This window comes from Falco rusticolus, chromosome 3 (assembly GCF_015220075.1).
Source record: "Falco rusticolus isolate bFalRus1 chromosome 3, bFalRus1.pri, whole genome shotgun sequence".
In the NCBI taxonomy this organism is placed as follows: Eukaryota; Metazoa; Chordata; class Aves; order Falconiformes; family Falconidae; genus Falco; species Falco rusticolus.
Window position 1 is genome coordinate 70,574,129 of NC_051189.1, and position 19,687 is coordinate 70,593,815.

The 19,687-nt window shown below is 37.3% G+C and overlaps 1 protein-coding gene across 2 annotated transcripts in view; it reads left to right on the top strand.

Annotated features, from left to right (window-relative positions):
* INVS (inversin) overlaps positions 1–19,687 on the top strand; it is a 98,546-nt gene that overhangs the window by 7,460 nt on the left and 71,399 nt on the right. For both annotated transcript variants that reach the window (XM_037382260.1, XM_037382261.1), the window contains exon 3: positions 6,566–6,732. In XM_037382260.1, coding sequence (XP_037238157.1) covers positions 6,566–6,732 — 167 coding nt within the window. The remainder of the gene's footprint in view (positions 1–6,565; positions 6,733–19,687) is intronic.

The following is a 19,687-nucleotide window of genomic DNA, read 5'->3' on the forward strand; positions in this document are numbered from 1 at the left end:
TAATGCTATCTGTTCAGTCTTTTGTAGAACATTTTATAAACAACAGATGAGCAGTTGATATGGAGATGCTTTAGAAATCTGTGGGATGCAACTACGAAGTAGCTTTAAATACCTGAGATTTTAAAAAAATCTTCAGCCTGCACATGGAGGAGTGAAGAAGTCCAAGCTTTCAAATCCTCTGGCTAGCAATCAGAAGCAACAACAGTTGCTAACAGCTACCTTCAGCGGGGTTTTGTTAATCTTACAGCCAAAAGATGTATTTTTAAAACGCAAAAGAACAAGTACTTCTGTGTTGCTGGTACCACAAAACAGCCATTAGAGCCAGATAAGAAAATCACTTTTAATGGTGATTACACAGCAACAAAATAAAAATGCTATGTGTTATTTTTACATGGGAGAGAAAACTGCATAATCCTTGCAGCTTTTGCTATAATAGCAAAATTTGGCTTTTCTGCTTTGTCATGTTTTGACAGGATATGACACAGACTTTACTTTAGCTAGGACAGGACCAAAGAAAAAGTATTGCCTAGCAGAAGAATGCATCAGAGTAATATTTTTAGCTGTTTACCAGGCACTGTTGAAAGTATAACTTGGTGCCAAAGTAAATTGAGCAATTGGTGTTACTCACTGAACTCCATGACTGCACTTAGCAGCAGCATCTATTTCAGGACAGCGTAATGTCTGTGTATGCTGTATCACTTAACAGCATTCTCCTAAGACAGCCAAGGTTGTGCATCTTGATTATGTAGCTAGCAGTATATGCAGTAACATAAATTCTGACTATCTCCTTTCAGGGAGGGCTTTTTAGCCCTAAATTTATTACTTTTCTCTTTGAATTTTTCCTATTCAGTTGTTAACATAGGAGGGGCATAGAGGCTGGGTACAGTCTTTTAGAGCAGTCCCTCTAACCTGTTTGGTAATTATTCCTTTTCCCATCTGTAGCTTGATGGAGTGTGTGTGACTGTATACGAGCATATATGTTTTATTTGCATATAATTCATGAGTATGAATGCATGTGTAATCTGCTGCCCAATAGCCTGTGATTTTAAAGGAACAGGTGTTTGAGATTATGTGTTCTGGGTACTATGTTCCTCTTGACATTCCTGTGACAGTAAGAGGCATAAATACACAAAATCAAAGGTAAGCAGAAAAATTATATTGAGAAAGAGGGCTTTGGAACAGTGTCCCTTTGTTAATCACTGCTGATGCTTGATTACAGGATTTTCTAAACAGCCTGTGGGTTAAATATCATAAAGTACAGCACATGCCAAGTGTTTATTGTATAACCAGTGCTCTAAACAAAGTGTGCTAATTGTTTGCATTGCATGAGTTGCCTAGTACTGTGTCACATTGTTTTAGAATTGTATGATCTCAGGCTTTGGGGAATACTCAGTTACTTTCTTTTCTATGTTTTATACAACAGTGAACGTGTCTTTAATTAACAGTTCTTAAGTGTTAAACCCCATCTGTATCATTTTAATCCTAGCCAAAAAGGGAGCAAAAGTTAATTCTGTGTTTGGAGGATCATTTTGCATTATAATGCTTTTATGTAGACTTTTGAGAAGATGGGTCTAACTGTTTTAATTGCTTATAAGAACACATAATGTGTATGGTAGTTGTTACACTAAAGTGCCTGTTCAGTCCAACTCCTCATTCTAAGACACTTATGTATTGTTTGCATACAAATGCTTCTAAATCTCTGATATGATGTTTCATTGTAAATGTTAACTATAAATTCCAGGTGGCAAATACGCAGTTACATGTTTTTGTTCCCTTCTCCTCTCTGCTTCTCTCTTCCATTTTCTGCCATATGAGACGTTGAATAAAACTCAAATCAGATATTACAAAAGACAAGATTTTTGCAAGTAACAAGAGGTGGTATGTCTTAATAATTAAGCAGAATTCACATCCTCCTGCTGCCCTATCTCCTCTTCTGGTTTGAAAAATGCATGGAAATGTTAGAAGTCTGATGTGACTGCTTGCGTAGACTGTGAGGAATTGATGAGGTATGAATATGACTTAAATTTTGGAATTGGGCCACTTGATTCTGTGATGTTCATGACCTCCACTGGCAACAAGCTTATGGAATGCATAATCTGGTGGGGTGAGGATGTTGATCCTGAAAGGGTATCAAACAGACTTTCTTTCTTTGGCTGGTGTGTGGAAGATAATTTAATTATGCCATGGCGTATTTTAGATATGCTAATATATGAATGTTTTGAAGGCTACCTGTGCTTGCTTGATTGCACAAAATAACTTGCTGCAACTGTGAAGTCCTCAAGGTATTGTGGTTAGTGAATTTCATGAGCTTAGGCCCTTAACATCAGATGGTGATGTAGTAGCTCGGAGTCCTTGTCCTGTCCCTTAGCTTGAGTGCAGAGACACCCTTTTAGGGAAACGTCCACAAGACTTTTACCATTCTAAGGGCCTCACAGAGTCTTGTAAGCAAACCAGATAATAACAAGAAGTAACTTAGTGCTAGCTGGAGATAGTTTCTTACCTTAAAAACCAGTGGAATAGCTTCAGGCAAATTACCAGCATCAAGTTTTGAAGGTCTTGCTTGTTTTTCACTCAGACTGTGAGTAGTCATGGAAACTCTTTGTCATCAGCAACATCGCTGTTTGGGAGCTATAAATGAAAATAGATGTCTATTGCTCTACTTAATTGGGTTATGCTTGAGCTTTAGGCCACCTTTGCTCATGTTGACCTTACTCATTTCTTTCTTTTAGTCTACGTTCTGTATATCCTCTAACATTATATGAGAAAATGGAAACATGGAATTTGAGAGGGACTAGTTTTGCACACTGCTGATGTAAGAGCAAGTGTTACATGAGCACAAGCCACGTGCATGTGTCTTAGTGGGAGAAATGCATGTTTATATATTACTTTTTTTAAATACATGTGATTGTGGAAATCCCATCAGCTTTAACAAATTTACTGAGGCTATGTTAAACACGGAACAGTTAAATATGGTTTGGTGATGTCTAAATTACTAGGCTGAACTAATACTGGAAGAGCACGTGACTGCTTAGCTAATTGGAGAAACTGGCTTGTTGACTGGGAGCAGTGACATGTTAAATTATGCTTTGGACTTCAAGATCTGTATGTTGCAAAACAGGGCTGAATGCTTATTCATAACTGGCTTTGGTTTTGTACTATGCTCTGTTGAATGAAAAAAGCATTTATTGTTAGCTAAAATACTGAGATGTAAGACATTGATGGCTTCACAATATGTACGTGTAACTTTAAAATACTTTTTTCTAATATTAGAGGAAAAAGTTGTCCTGAAATTGCACCCAGTTCACAATGAAATTTGTAATACTGTGAAATGAAATTGTAGTAAATGTTTTTACAAGTTAGGGAAAATAAAAAAAAAATTGATTCTCCTCTTAAACTGATAAGTTACATTTTGGATTATTTCTTAATGGCCATGAATTAATTGAACAAGTGACAGAATTTTTTTTCTTCTATATTTTGCTTGCTAATGGATTTAGTAAATTTTACAACTTGTCATTTTGAGCAGAAATAAAGAATTATGGTCTTCAATAATGAAAATAAGTGAAAGACAGTAAATGAACTTTTTCTCAAAAAGTTTTGATAAAGAGTAGAATTTTAAACAGTATGTAGTGTTAGTAAAAAATATATAAATATATAACAGGACATAAATAATAATCCAAATACTTTTCAACTTAACCAGCTTTTAACTCCCCCTTAGAAACATTGCAAATTATTTTTTTAAGTCTTAAAAATTACTTCTAAAAATGCTACCATAAAATGAAGCTTTTTTGATATCTGTTGTTTTGATGTGAAGAATAATGAATAAGATTTATCAGATACTTTACTGTCTCCCATTCTAAGCAAAGTTCAGACCAGATTTTTACATAGTGCTTATGCAAAGCTGCACAGGAAAAAAAATTGCCTGTGTATATTTACGAATGTAATTTTCTGTTATTTTGTTTATTATTTGATTTTTCTTCTGTATAAAAATGTACTTTGGTCATTTATTTATTGAAAAAATCCAATATTCAGCTGTTATACTCATTATGAGAAGATTGCTAAAGGGAAAAATGAGGAAGAGCTGACAGGGCTACATGTAGTTCTCAGTGTTTTATCTACAAAAGGTGGAAATGTAGCTATTCTGTATCTTCTGTATTCAAACTGGTTGAAGTTGCATAGAAATTAAAACCAAACATACACTTTTTTCCACATACATGGAAGTCTAAAATTAATAGAAAAACTAGAATTTCATGTTTTAAATGAGGCTATTGATGATATGATGAGAACATAAAATTTGCAAAAGGGAAGGCATCAATGTGGATGATGTTTTTTCTGTATACTTTGTATTCTGATAAATTCATGGAAGCCATATGGGTGGAGGAGTGGTGATACACATCTAAAAACCAAAACAGAAAGCAAGTCTTGGGTTCGAATGAGTAACAAATGACCATATAAATCAAGCTTAAACACAAACAAAAACCCCAACCAAAAACCCAAACCAAACCACTTAATGATTGCATTTACAGGTCTAAATAAAAAACTGTAGTACTAACATTTTATTACTGTTTATCTGACCAGATGGTGATATGTGTGATATGCTAAGGGAGATCAGAGAGTCTGAACTGACAGGAGACACAATAGTAATGAAGATTACTTTCATATGCTTTGGGTAAATGGCTATTGAGGATATGATCCTAAAGCTAAATTTTTAGAAATCGTGAATGGGCTGGCAACAGAAAATCTGGTGAACCCACAAAAGAACCAACCCTCGAGTTGCTTTTGAGTGCTGTGTAGGACCTGAATCAGTGCTACTAAGTGAGATTTTTGTAACTCTTGGCCAGAGTATACAGATAAGCAAGAGCAGCCAGCTATAGTTGTGTACTCTAAAAATGGTGAGGGACATCAAAATGAAAACTCTTACTACTAAGAATCTAAAGATGAGTCTAAAGGGTAAGCTCCTAGCTTGCAGTGTAAAGTGAATGCCAAAGCACTTAATGGAAGAAAGCATTGAGGAAGGTCAAAGAGAAACAATCATGGCTAAACAGCAGTGTGAGGGTGTGTCTTACAAACCAAGAAGGTGTTCTTCAAAAAACAACCAGTGTCTGAGGAAGATAGATGCGAGTCAGTAAAATAATTTTGGTTTTTAATTTTTTTATATATATATATTTGGGAATAATTTGCTAGAGGCATAAAAATTAGTTTTAAAACTAATGGATTATCAGGGTGAAGGGGCAGTCAGGGAAGAGACAAGGCCATGGGTGAAGAATGAAAAGAAATTTTTCTATATTTGCATTCACAGAACAGTTTGGAAAGGTTCCTAAGCAGTTCTTGACAGAGCAGAAAGAGTTTTCTCAATGCAAATCACAATTTCTAAGCAAGAGAAAATGTTACAGAATTAATCATAAGAACAATGTGGTATTTACTCAACAGTTTAAAAGGAACTTAGAAATGGAGTGAGCAAGCAAATGATTGCTCTAACAGGTAATATCCTGCTTAACAGCGTTTTTTGTGAGAGTCTTGGTTGGTAGGGAATGAGTTTTAATTCTTGACATTCCCCTTGATTCACACTTCATCTGCTTTCCTCTTCAGTGGGGTGAAGCAACAGAAATTATAATTAAGAATACAGTTGCTGGATACGTAGATAAGTATAATATGCTGGGGTAGAGTGAAGATGGTGTTTGTAAAGGAAAAGCATGCTTCTGCTGGAGTTCTTTTAAAGCGTCAAGTCATGCAAACAAGGGAATATTTAAAAAGAAAACTAAACTTGCCTGTTAAAATTCAGTGTTCCTCGAGTAGTTGTAGACAAAGTGGCTATGTGAGAGATACGTTTAGAGTTGGGATGTGTAGGCTAGTTGATACCCATGAATTTATCGGTGCTACTTTCTATGTGGTGACATAATAGAAATGCAAAACTCTGTAGTGAAAGGTGTACACTAGTATGTTCGGAGGGTTCTTTTTGACTGTGAATAAGAATACAATGTTTTGATCTTTTTTTTTTTATAAGACCTCAGACTTCTCATTTAGCTGAATTACTGCCTTACTAACCTTACCAGTTCAAGACAGCTTGAGAAGTATTTTAGTAGTTTCCATATTGTAAAGTACTATGAAGTAAATAATTGTATTGATATAATATTGGCATGTTTATGCTTTTTAAATAAATATTGCTGTGAGCAGGCTTCAGATCTTGTTTTAGTTACAGTGTTTACAGGTTTCAGAAGGACTGTTCGGTTTATGTGCTGTTGATATTTTTTAAGGTAATCTTTTCAGCTAAGATCTGAATAACTATTTTTAAATTATTTGTAATTATGCCATTGAAGAATGTTACTGGTGGTAGGTGTATTTGTGGAACTAATGTTTTCTCAATGTACTTTTTTTCTGTAAATATATTCTGAAATGTTCTATAAATGTCAGTAAAAACAGCGTGAAAAGTAGTAACTTTGAGTTGATCACCTTGTTCCTGTTCCTTTATAATAAGATATCCTTTTAATAGAAAAAGTACTAGCTTTCTTTACATACTCATAGACTTAACTGTTTTATGTGATTTTTTGATTTTTTTTTTTTTTTTAAGGAAACCCTGAGCTGAAAGATAAAGAGGACCAGTTCGGAAGAACTCCACTTATGTACTGTGTATTGGCTGACAGGCTGGACTGTGCAGAGGCATTGCTGAAGGCTGGAGCTGATGTTAATAGAGCTGATCGTAGTAGAAGAACTGCTCTCCATCTTGCTGCACAAAAGGTAATTACATTACAAGTGCTCAGCCATTGTATAAGCTGCTGGCATTCAACAGGTATGAGGTGAGTTGACCCTGGCTGGATGCCAGGTGCCCACCAAAACCGCTTTATCACGCCCCTCCTCAGCTGGACAGGGGAGAGAAAATTTAACCAAAGGCTCACAGGTTGAGATACCGACAGGGAGATGACTCAACAATTACCATCACAGACTAAATGGAATCAACTTGGGGAAGAAATTAGTTTTATTACCAATCAAATCAGAGTAGGGTAATGAGAAACAAAACCAAATATTAAAAACACCTTCCTCCTGGCCCCTCCTTTCTTCCTAAGCTCAACTTTATTCCCAAATGTTATGCCTCCTCCCCCTGAGCAGCACAGGGAGATGGGGAATGGGGGTTGCGGTCAGTTCATCACACATACTTTCTGCTGCCCCTTCCTCCTCAGAGGGAGTACTCCTCACACCCTTCCACTGCTCCAGTGTGAGATCCCTCCCATGGGAGACAGTTCTCTGTGAACTTCTGCAGTGTGAGCCCTTCCCATGGGCTACAGTTCTTTGTGAACTGCTCCAGCGTGGGTCCCTTACATGGGGTGCAGTCCTTCAGGAACAGACTGCTCCAGCATGGGTTTCCCGTGGGGTAACAGGTCCTGCCAGCAAACCTGCTCTGGTGTGGGCTCCTCCAGTCCATGGGTCTACAGCTCCTGCCAGGAGCCTGCTCCAACACAGGTTTCCCAGGGGGTCACAGCCTCCTTTGGGCATCCACCTGTTCCAGCATGGGGTCCTCCAGGGACTGCAGGTGATATCTGACCCACTGTGGACCTGCATGGGCTGCAGGGGGGCAGCCTGCCTCACCAGGGTCTTTCACCACAAGCTGCAGAGGAATCTCTGCTCTGGTGCCTGGAACACTTGTCCCTCTCCTTTGCTGACCTGCGTATCTGTAGTTCTCTCACATAGTCTCACTTCTCTCTTCAGCTGCAGTTGCTGTAGCATTTTTTTTTCCCCCCTTCTTAAATGTTGTATCCTAGAGGTGCTACACTGTTGCTGATGGGCTCAGCCTTGGCCAGTGGTGGGTCCATCTTGGAGCTGGTTGGCATTGGCCCTGTCGGACACAGAGGAAGCTTCAAGCACCTTCTCACAGAAGCCACCCCTGTAGCTCCCCCACTACCAAAACTTTGCCACACAAACCCAATACAAGATATAAAGGAGATTTTCTTGTATTGATTAAGCATGTTGTATCTTTAGAGGCTTTCATTATTTTAGAGGCAAACAATGCTGTGAGTCTTTTAAAAACTTGGCCCATCCCAAGGTAAATCTTTGGAGGGTTATTTTTTTTTTTAAAGTGTTTTTGCTGAGTGTGTTTGTATATGCCTGCAGAGACAGTATAATCCATTGCTGTTTTAAGAACTTGTACTTTCTAGGAAAAATAGTCTTTGTTTTGGTATGGCCAGTTGTAAGACTAAATTCTGTACGCTCTGATACTTTTTAGGATGTTACCGTTAATTTCAGTGGATATAAAGCCATACACTGCTAATGATTAATGCTGTGTCTGGGAATTTCAAGCATACGGAATACCAAATAATTTCAAAGGACCAGGAGGGAAATGCATTACTGTCTGTTTTTCCTTCTACAATTTCAGTCTTTTATATTGTCTAGTTACATTGTCCAACTGAAGATGTGATAAAGGAGGTATTCTGCAATAAAATAAAAGGTAATTTTAAAGTATAACTTCAGAGCAGCAATAACTTTTGAGTATGTTTAGGGCTGGGGGAAGTGTTCATAGTTAGAGGAGAATAAGTACACTGCTGACAGGAGGAGGGAAAAAAGAGGGGTTGGTGTTGTGGTTTAACCCCAGCTGGCTACCAAACACCACGCAGCCAGTTGCTCACTCCCCCTCACTCAGAGGGATGGGGAAGAGAATCAGAAAGGTATGTAAAAGTCAAGGGTTGAGATAAGAACAATTTAATAATTTAAACAGAATAAAGAGGTAAGAACAATAATAACAATAAAAATATTAACAATAATAACAAAATTGAAGGGTGGGGGAAAAGCGTAAAGCAAAAGCTGCGCAAGCAAGCAAAGCAAAACAAGGAATTCATTTACTACTGTCCATCGTCAGGCAGGTGTTTGGCCATCCCCAGGAGAGCAGGGCTCCATCACGCGTAATGGTTACTTGGGAAGACAAACGCCATAATGCCAAATGTCCCCCCCCTTCCTTCTTCTTCCCCCAGTTTATATACTCAGCATGATGTCATATGGTATGGAATATCCCTTTGGCTAGTTTGGGTCACCTGCCCTGACTGTGTCCCCTCCCAGTTTTCTGTGCCACTCCAGCCCCCTCACTGGCAAGGCCCAAGGAACTGAAAATTCCTTGATTTAGTGTAAACATGACCCAGTAACAACCAAAACCATCAGTGTGCTATCAACATTGTTCTCAAATCATAGCAAAAACACAGCACTGTACTAACTACTAAGAAGAAAGTTAACTCTATCCCATCTGAAACCAGGACAGCTGGCTAGCTTACCATGATGTTTGTGAAAAAGACTCCACAGAGAAGATTAAAAACTCAACCTGCGAAGAATAGCTTTTTATTTAGTATTTTACTTTTTATAGTATGCTTAAAACTGTAACTGCTCAAAAGGTAAAGTTGTTTTGGCTATGTAAGCTGTGTCTTTTGGTACCAGTTAGAATGCCTGCCATGATTTTTGTAGCAAACCATTTCTGTTTATAGAATTTTTTCACCTATTCATAATCATTCACATTGTTCAGATGTTTTATATACTTTTTAATATACTCTGCAAGTTTTTTTTGTTTTACTTTGGTTAGGTTTACATAACGGTAACTATAATACGGTCACAGTATTTAGTAAGGAGCAATTAAATAGAGATTAAATAGAAAACCAATTGGGAAGATGATAATAAGGTGACATTCTTCAGTTAGACTTGCTGGGAGTCCATAGGGACTAGGTGGTCTGGGATGTGTTACTGCATCCCTTACTGCAAATTAAGTGTTCATTTAATATTTTAAATTTACAAATTCTATAGGTAGAAATGTTAACTATTAAAAAATAGTGTGAATGCATTCATGAAATGTGTATAGTAATGCATTACATTACTTGACTACCCTCGTAATTAGTTACAGTAGGTTACAGTTGAGTTTGGTTACATAACAACACCCTGATGAAATATTTTAGTCATCATCATAACCTTGCCTCCAGTGTACAGGGGTTAACTTCATATTTCTAAGTGACCAGCTTGCTGTGAATGTTAATCTTTTGAAGGTAGGTATTTCATAAACATAACAATGTCAGAGACTTAAAAAAATTGCTGTTAAGATACTGTACTTGCCTGGTGTTCATACAGGCTTTAGATTTTATGACCTGATAGGCACATGAACATTTTAATCCTATTAAAAAATTAATTTGAAACACTAAATTTCCCCCAGGTTTTTAAAATACATTTTAGCATATTAAAACAATCTAAATTCTTGTTTAAATCTTTATCTGTATGCTCATATTGTGGCGATTTGTATTGTAGCTATTTAAGATGAGATATTTTGTCTTGACATAATATCCATTAACTGCATGTGCTTTCAATTTCCTTTATGTCTTGCTGCAATCGTAAAGGGCAGTTTGTACCATGTGACATGTGAAACATCTGATGTGATAGAGAATCTCACAATAATTCCTTAATCCTTCATCTTTTCCTGATGGCACCTCTAACTCCTTTTTAAGTAGTTTGTTACTTGCAGTTGTGTAGTTGACCTCCTCCCAGGTATTCTGGTGCACTTAGATGCTTTTGCTTGTTGTCCCAGACATGTCCTGGAAGCCATGTTTCGGAACTGTGAGTTGTCAAAATAGTTCTATTTGGCTTTGGATATCAATAAACATTATCAAAATTTCTGCCTTTGATATAGTCTCCACAGAAAATATTTCTGATAGAACAGCTAGGCAGACTGACCTGTGCTGTTCCGTGTTCTTTCAGTTCCAAGGATTTCAATGTAGGTAAAAAGTGAAGGTGGTCTGATGATTTCGGTAACCCTGTCTAATGCAGTTTTAATATCTAGGTCATCTTGACCCGTTAATGAGAAAACTGAGGTCTCTGAACTCAAAATTGCTGTATTGTCCTTGTTTTGCTGTGCTGTGTCCAAATGGCTTTTGTCACTGGAGCATGTCTACAAAGCAATAGTTACCTGGAAAGATGTGCCAGGTTCTCAACAAAGGGTTCTTGTAATCTCTCTCTCTCAGACTTCATTAATGACATTCTGGACCATTTGCAGGAAGTAAGAGTTAGGATATTCCCTGACTTACCGGTGCAGCTAGCCACCTTTCTGTGATAGCAGGCTAAGTGTACATGTTCTCACGCCTTTCTTTGCAGAAAGTTCCTGAAGTTAATAAGGTAGGGTCAGAAATATCAGCTGTTAGTACTACCTGAAATAGCAATGCTTTTTGAAAACACCTTTGCTTATACATTGATATGATAACCTTTGATAGTGGTTGCTTAATGATAATAATTATATTCTTAATGGTAAGTCTTTCATGTGGTGATAAACATCCTTCGTGTTACAGCTTTCAAGCTTTACATATCTGTTAGTGTAAAAAAGATTCTTAGTGTGAATAAGGAGTCGGAAAGTTAAACTCTTTGCTTAAATGTAACAAATACATCTTTTCTCTTGATGGAGAATAGGCAAAACACACTACAATGCAATGTGAGGTGATGGGTTGAGAATCTCATGTAACTGCTGAAATTTACAATGTGGACATCTACATTGTGTTAGTCATCTAGATCACTTTCAAAGTTAATGCAGTTTAGGGTGCAGTTTGTTCACCCAATAGTATAAATGAGTACCTTAGGACACACTAACGAGCTCAGTCATCCTTTTAGGCATCTGACTGATGTAGATCTTGATGTTGTCGATGTCTACATTGTGACAAATGAATCTAACTCAAGGTATACATTGTTTAGCAAGTTTTCATTCACATGATCTTTTGTAGTATCTGTCTTTTCTTCATCAGCCTTATGATGGAGGTGATTCAGTCTTTGTAGACAGAAGGCCACGTAAATGAGGTTACTTTGTTTTTCTTGTTGGGTTTTCTTCTGTTCTCTTACAAAGTTAGAACGTTTTTGTCTCTCTCAAATGGACAGTCTCCCAAGCAATTTGAAAGGGTGCACACCCTTACAGAAAAAAAAAAACCCAACTCAAACAACAAAACCCAAAACCCCCACCCAACAACAAAAAAGAGAGGTCAAGTTGTTAATTTCAGAAAAATTAAATTTTAAAAGCATTCAAACAAAAAAAGACCCCCAAACCTGCCAGAAGATGATACACATTATTGCAGGAGTGCACCTGTGAAGATTGCCGTAGGAATTTCAGAGGATAGTTGTTCCTTCATGAACACAGATAGAACTTACTGGGAGCTGAAACAGTGACTGATTGCAACAGAAGTAAAATCATGAACATGATTTTCCAGTGATTTCACACTGAGGAATTTTATTATTATGTGGGTACAAATCGTTTAAGCTGGTAGAATTTAGATTATTGTGAAATAAACATGCTGTGGAGGCGGATGTGAGTACTGGGATTGCAGTTTAACTACAGACATTCTTTTTCACTTGTAAGCATTCTGGTAGCAATTTGCTTCTAGTCTTAAATTGGAACTTGCTTAAACACCTGCATGTGATACTTCTGAATGGAAATGTTTCTACATATCCAAAATATTGGTATATGATTTTTTCATTTATCTTTCATTGAGTAATTCCAGTTTAATGTATGAAAAAAACAGGCCTGCTTCTTTCAGAATTTCTCATAGAGAATGCTCACTTACTAGCAATCTGTTTACTCTGGGGAAGTAACAGTCTATGAATACCCCAAGCACAGCCTTTTGTGTGAACAAGGATAGAAGAAAAAATTCAATAGTTTTGTTGTTGGATGCTAATAATATGCACTTAAAATAATCTTACCAGGATGCTTAACTGTCAAGAGGATATTAATTTTGGCTTCAGGAAGATTAATACCACCCCAGTGGGAAAATGTGGCTTTCATTATCTAGAAGCATTAAATATTCTGGAGCTTATATTAATTCTTTGCTGACACAGTTATTGGTAAGTAACAGTACACTAGGATGCAGTTAGGAATTCTGTGTAAAGTATAAGGGTGTATTTTAATGATCTTTACTTGTATTTTTTCTTAAACTAGAAATAAGTGTTATTCCTGTATACTCACTCACCAGTAACCATAGAGGTAAAGAAGGAAGTAAAAAAAGACAGCCTGTGGCAAGCATAAGACATTGCAGAAAACTGGAAACAGAAAGTAGACTTGAATTCAGTTACTTTATGAAAACTTACTCCCAAGTCTTATGTAATGACTACAGTCAAGGTAGTCCAAGAGCCCCCAAACCAGCATGTTCTTTCCTCTTTCTTGTCCATGTAAAAGATGTTTGTATTAAAAGCTCCTGAATGAGGATTGCCTGGGAACAAGCTTATACATTTTTCTCTCACTACCTTTTTCAAAATATATTTTGTGCAGCTGTAGTGTTTCAAATCATTCATAAGGCATTATTTGAACTGCATAAAAGAGTACATGTGCTTCTAACTTTTATTTTCCAATCTATGTCATGAAAATAAATAATCACGGTGCCTTTCAGAGGTGATGGTGGTCAGTTCATGTTCTTTTTTTCCCTGAGCTGGTAACCTTGTGTGAGGTTTCCCCTGAAGTGAGTGCTCATGAGTAATACTAATTCTGTGCGTATAGGTTCATGAAGTGTGAATGAGCTTTACATTCATTCTGGCATACTTTCATGTGAACATACAATTTGACTAAATGCAAAAAATCTGAACAAACCAAAGTGTGAAACAGGAATGTTGGCCAGCCGGCCAGAAGAGGTGGCGTTTTTTACATGCATGACTATGGTTTCCTCTGTGTTTAATTAAGCCATGGACAATAACCATGATACAAATATTTTCTTTCCAGAACAAAGGGTTCTTTCTAGTGCATGCAGCAGCCTGAAGATGCTCAAGGGCAGAAGGTACAGGTCCTTCTATGTGATTTGTATGTGTTGTATTACAGATATGCTAGCTGCCCCAGGGTTGGGCCTGCCCATGGCTTTCCCCTGAGCCCTTTTCACAACCGCAAAACTGTTCACTGGTGAGTCAATAGAAAATGAACTCCACAAAATAACGATTTATTTTCTGCCTGCTTAGCACAAGTCCTCATGCTCCCAAATGCTTTTCACTATTGGTTGTGCTGATACTACCATTGATCTGTGCTGAAAGCCCTGTTGAAATGGTTAAAAATAACTGCAGGAAAAGCTTAGGAAGAAAAACTTCACATTGTTACAGAGATCTAAATTACGATATAGTCCCTCAGAAAGTTGTGCTGTCTCCTCTGAGGAAGAATAATAAAGCAGACAAAGACTTTGCCAGGCTGGAACTTCCTAAATGAACTCTGACATCATGAAAACTGTTCTTAAAACCTTAGGTAAGATTTTGTACCATTCCGTTTGAGTTGAGGGAGGACAAGGGAACCCTTTTGAAGTTTTTTTGTGTGCAATAAATAGCAGCTTTGGCTTTCTTTCACAATCTTGTATATCTCTAGTTCTGCTTCAGGCATTCTTTAGATTTCATTAGTACTTCCATTTGCCTTTGCATTAACCTGTCTCAATTTAGTGCTCAGTAAGCAAAATATTGAAGTATGAAAAGGTGATCTTGAAATCAAAGTATTGGTCTCCTCTTATGAAAAGCTGCATTCCAGCTCCAGAGCATCTTAAATTTCACTGTTTCTCACTTGAAACATGCGGGGTGGCTTAGAATATAATCATGCACACAAAATACTGTAAGATGGAAGCATCTTGTGGACACCAGCGTTAGGTAAGCTCTTTTGCATGTAGCTAGAGAGAGAAATGACTGTTCTGAAAAGGTTCTGCAAAATCAAGCACTAGATCTTATGAGGATGGTCAGAACACTGTCTTGTGTATTATTCAGCTTCAAAAATTCTGTATCTTGATTCATTAGTGCATCATAGATGTGAAGGAGAGGGAAGGCTTTCCAAGTCAGTTATAGTAAAAATTACAGAGCAGCATCATTGAAACAGAAAGCTTGATAACAGTTTTGTTGGTACAGAGAGCTTATTTGGGCGCTACTTTCCATGACCGGTATGTTATTCTCATATTTTCAGGCAATACATTTTCAGCTTGCACACTTTGTCATGCCTCGTAACAGTGCAAGAACATGCACGTTGCTGGTTTCTCCTGAAGTGTTAAATCACTAGTCATTTGATATCCAGCAATCATCTGTCTCTACTTCAGACTGTGGTTAAAATCCAGCCAGTTCTTTTGTCTGTAGAAGAGAAACTGGAAACACTGTTCTAGAAGCCAGGGTTCAGTTTCACAGCAGATACTAAGGTATCTGAATCTGATTTCTCACTGGTTTTATGTTAGAATGAAATCACATTTTAAGATGAGGTTATACAAAAATTTACATGCCAAAGTAGTTATTTTGACTTCAAGATTAGAATTTCAGAGTAGCTAAAGATTGGACTGTCTCTATACAGACTGCACTGATAAATGTGGTATGAATGTCTGTAGGCTACGGCACATATAAAATTTACTTTTAAATTATTTTAGTAACTGTTGGTTACTACACTTACTCTAATAAAACATGTTTGAAAACACTGCTTGCAATTTGTGGCTACCTCCCTGAATATACCTACTTCCCAGCAGTCATTTTGAGCAGCAAAGGAATTATGGCATGGCTAAACAAAAAGCATAGTGTCTGTTACTGTCTTTGGATAGGATTGGATTGTGCAAAAGAAAGCAAGCTAGCTGAGGTGCTAAAATGCATTATACTATAAATATCTGACAGGTTTGTTCTGCAGTCTGCTGTAGCCAGAATGCTTCTATCTACTTCCACTCATAATAGCAAAAAACTGGTTTTCCCCATTTAGAATTGTAGAAGCAAAAGCTGAAGGTGAACAGGAGAGGCTTAAAGAGAGAGTTTGCAGCAGGAGCACCTGTGGAGTATTTAGACAAATACTGTGTAGCAGAGTGTGTTTGTGTGGAAAGGGATGGACTAAGTGTAGCCCTTGTGTAGTGTCTTCTCTTTCACATGCAAATGAAGTGGTGAACTCCAGTTGTCAGGGGCAGTTGATGACTGGCAGCTATCATTGTAGCATCCATATTCTGAAGCATTTTGTTTTAATTGTGAGGTTTGCAAACCCAATTTGAAAGTAGAACAAAGAATAAATACATCTAAGGTTTTTGTGAAGATGAATGGATTAACTCTTGCTATAGGTAAAGGATGTTCAGATATGATTCTGAGAGGTACATCACCTGGAACATAACTTGAAAAATGTAGTGGTATATAATTTCTGATTCCAACCTGTAATAGTGGAAAATATTCACACTTCTCAAGAATAGGGATCATAAATCAAATAAAAGTATGTCTTGCAGAAGAAAACTCGGGAATTATAACGGGGGAGACAACTCATCGGGTTAATGAGTCTAATGTGATTAGACATTAAGAACAGTAGTTTTTCTTCACTGCTTGGCACAAGCTAGTCCTCTAGTATAACGTTATTTTTTTTTAGCAGTTAAAGATTTAGGGGAAAAAAACAAAAGAAGAAGAAAAGCTCTTACAATAATAAAAGGGAGGAAAAGCCCAAATGAGAATACTTTTAATGAACTGGGTAAAACCAAATTGGGGGAATGATACATATTCCATTCCTCTGTAAACAAGTTATGCATTAAAAAGAATAAGAATCTGCTAAATAAAACCAAAACCTAGTAGTGACTGTAATCTAGGACAAGTAGGAGGTTTATAATATAAACAATAATGGAGTTTTTGATGTTGAAAAACCTGAACACCTCCTGAGAACACTCTGGACTCACAGTCACAGTATAGGGACAAATGTCTTTGTGCAAATAAATATTTGGAATGAATGTGCTCTGTTCTGCCGGGTGTGGAGGGTTGGGTGGGATGAGCCCCCAGAGGTGTGTCTTCTTCAGCACAGGTGCTTCTGTGGGGGCCTGGTGCTGGAATTCTGAACTAATTCTGAGCTAACCCATTGAAAATGGGCTTTTAATCAATCTAAATAAAAATTTATCTACTAAATGGTACATTACATTATTTGAAAGCTAAAATATTGTTCTTCTCTTTGCAGTGATTTATTATATTTGGAGTACATTTTAGAGTAGTATAATAATAATTTAAACTTATCCCTAGAAATATTATATACATTTCAGCTTTTCAGGTTTTTTACTTGTTTCCTTGAGTTCTGTGAGACCAAGCTTACTTCAGTGTCCTGTAGGTTCAGTTTTTCTTCAGACAGTAATAATCTATCTGTTTGCCAAATTGTTTATTTAAATATCTCTATTTTGTGATAATACTGTACTGAAATGACCATCTTTTTAAAGTATTTAATCAGCTGTGTCTGATTGAAACATTAGTACATGTGTTCAACCCTAAGAGTATTTTGTAAACCTAAGAAGTTAAAACACTCCTAGGACAAATGCTATGCAATTTGATTTTTTTTTTTCTGAGTAAATCGTTTTACAGTGTGTAGATTTTTGTAAAGAATAGTATTGCATTTGCATGTAGTTTCCTGTATCTGTATGACCTAGATGTTACACAAAAACATTTTCCTCAATTAAACTGTAGATTTTTCCAAAATAGAATAGTAGATATTCATCTTATGTCTTCCTTGACTAAAGAAGCTTTATTTTATTTAAGTATTAATGTAATTTGATTTAATGTCATTTTATTGTTAGTAAGTAATTTCAGAAGCATAGGAATCCTTTGCTGGAAAATACGTATTTTTAACATAATTGAGAAATCAACTAATTAATTATGGCACAGGAGTTCTAATTTCTTTTTAACTGCTTCAAGAACTTGTGTATTTTTACTCACATTATTTTTGTGTTTGCATGATCTTAACAGAGTTCCTGTGGTTTTGGTGCCTAATTTTAGGGGTTTTTAAAATTTTCTTTTCCTGTTGCTTGTTATATTAAACAGCCTTAGTTTAAGGACTGTGCCTCTGATCTTGTTGTTAATGATTTTGCATAGTACTGCTATAAAAATAATCAATGTTGTTGCTGCTTTTCAGTTTGCCTTGGAGTGATGTGATTTGTGAAGTCCTGTGTTATTAGATATTGCATATTGTCCTAGAAATGGACTTTTTTTTTCCTTGAGAAACAATTGAAGAAAACTTATAAATTCAAGTGATGTAGTTCTGGTTTATATCGGCCCACTAAAAAGAAAGGAAAATTGTGTAGATATTAAATAGAATAATAACCGTAACGTCTCTCTGTCATGTAGCTTGGTATTGGGATTCCTTTATTAATGATGCAAATCCTTGCCTGGTAAGAACGCTTCCCAGCTCAAGTTTGGTTTTCTGGGGTTAATTTTCCTGGAATTTCTGTCTGGGCTTGAGAAGAGCTCTGTACAAAGGGAGTCAGTACAGCCTAGTGGAGAGCAGAGTCATGAGCATTTGCATCTCTGGAATGTTTTTATTGACAAACGGTAGTCTGCTATTGACATTTGTGTCCCTTGATGATACTTCTATCCTAGCTTATCTTTGCTGGTCAAATGCCTTAATTGTTCTGGCCTTTAATTCAGTCAAAGTTGGAGCAGGAGTGGAAGAGAAAAGAGAAGGAACAGGTCTAACAGAGCATCAAGCTTGAGCTGTGAAGCTGCTGGCAACGATCAACCTGTCATAATGTTATGATTTGTTCATTTTTATACCATTTATTAGCCTTTACTTGTTGTGCCATTTGGCCTCCAGGGCAGATAAAGTGCTGTCTAATTTGGTAGGTTTGCTTCTGTCAGAGTGGCCTCGACAGAGAAGGTGTTAGCTGTAGTGACAAATAATCAATAGCTGTCATTGTCATGAGGAACGTGAGTAGTTGGGCCTTTCATCTGGAGGATTAGAGGTCTAATTGGATTGAGAATAGGGAGGGTGGGCTGTTGGGTAACCCTGTCAGCTATGTTAAGCTGTCAAATGTCAGCCTTCCTGAAAGGAAGAAGGGATGGTTAGCTTTCAGAAACAAGGAAGGAGACACATGAAAGCTTTTTAAAAAGTAATAGATAGAAAAGTAGAATAGGCTAACGTAGACTTTAACCCCTTCTTGTTTAATTATAGATCTCTCCATTTAATGAGGGTGCGTTGTGTGCGCCCTCTCTCCCTCTCTCCCTCTCTCCCTCTCTCCCTCTCTCCCTCTCTCCCTCTCTCCCTCTCTCCCTCTCTCCCTCTCTCCCTCTCTCCTCTCTCCCTCTCTCCCTCTCTCCCTCTCTCCCTCTCTCCCTCTCTCCCTCTCTCCCTCTCTCCCTCTCTCCCTCTCTCCCTCTCTCCCTCTCTCCCTCTCTCCCTCTCTCCCTCTCTCCCTCTCTCCCTCTCTCCCTCTCTCCCTCTCTCCCTCTCTCCCTCTCTCCCTCTCTCCCTCTCTCCCTCTCTCCCTCTCTCCCTCAGACACACACAGACAGACAGAATTTGTGTGAAACAGATTTGGCAGCATGGTGCCACATCAGACTGGTTCTGTGTTTTGAGAAAAAGCCATTTAACTACTCGGATGGAGAATATAACTGCAAAAGATTGCAATTTAAGAGAGAAAAATAGCTACAAATGGAGGGAATCACTTAGCAGAAGCTATAAAGAAATGGAAGATTTTATTTTAAATATTTTGTTGTAAAGATTTGGCAGTCCGATAGTACCAATATGTTTTTGAGACACAAGCAGTTGTTTCAGTGTTGCTGTAAGTAGATAAAGTACTATGATCCAACCCTGCATTAGACTGTAAAATTGTCAGCTGAGTTTTGTCTGTATTTTCATGCTGTTGCTTTTGATCCCTTGCTCTCTGCCTGTTTCTTGGAGAAAGATTTCTGTGGTTATAGGAAGATAAATCCAATGAAAGAGCCATTATGATAGTAGAACAAATAATTTCTTCAGATTAATGTCTCAGAAGGTTTACACTAC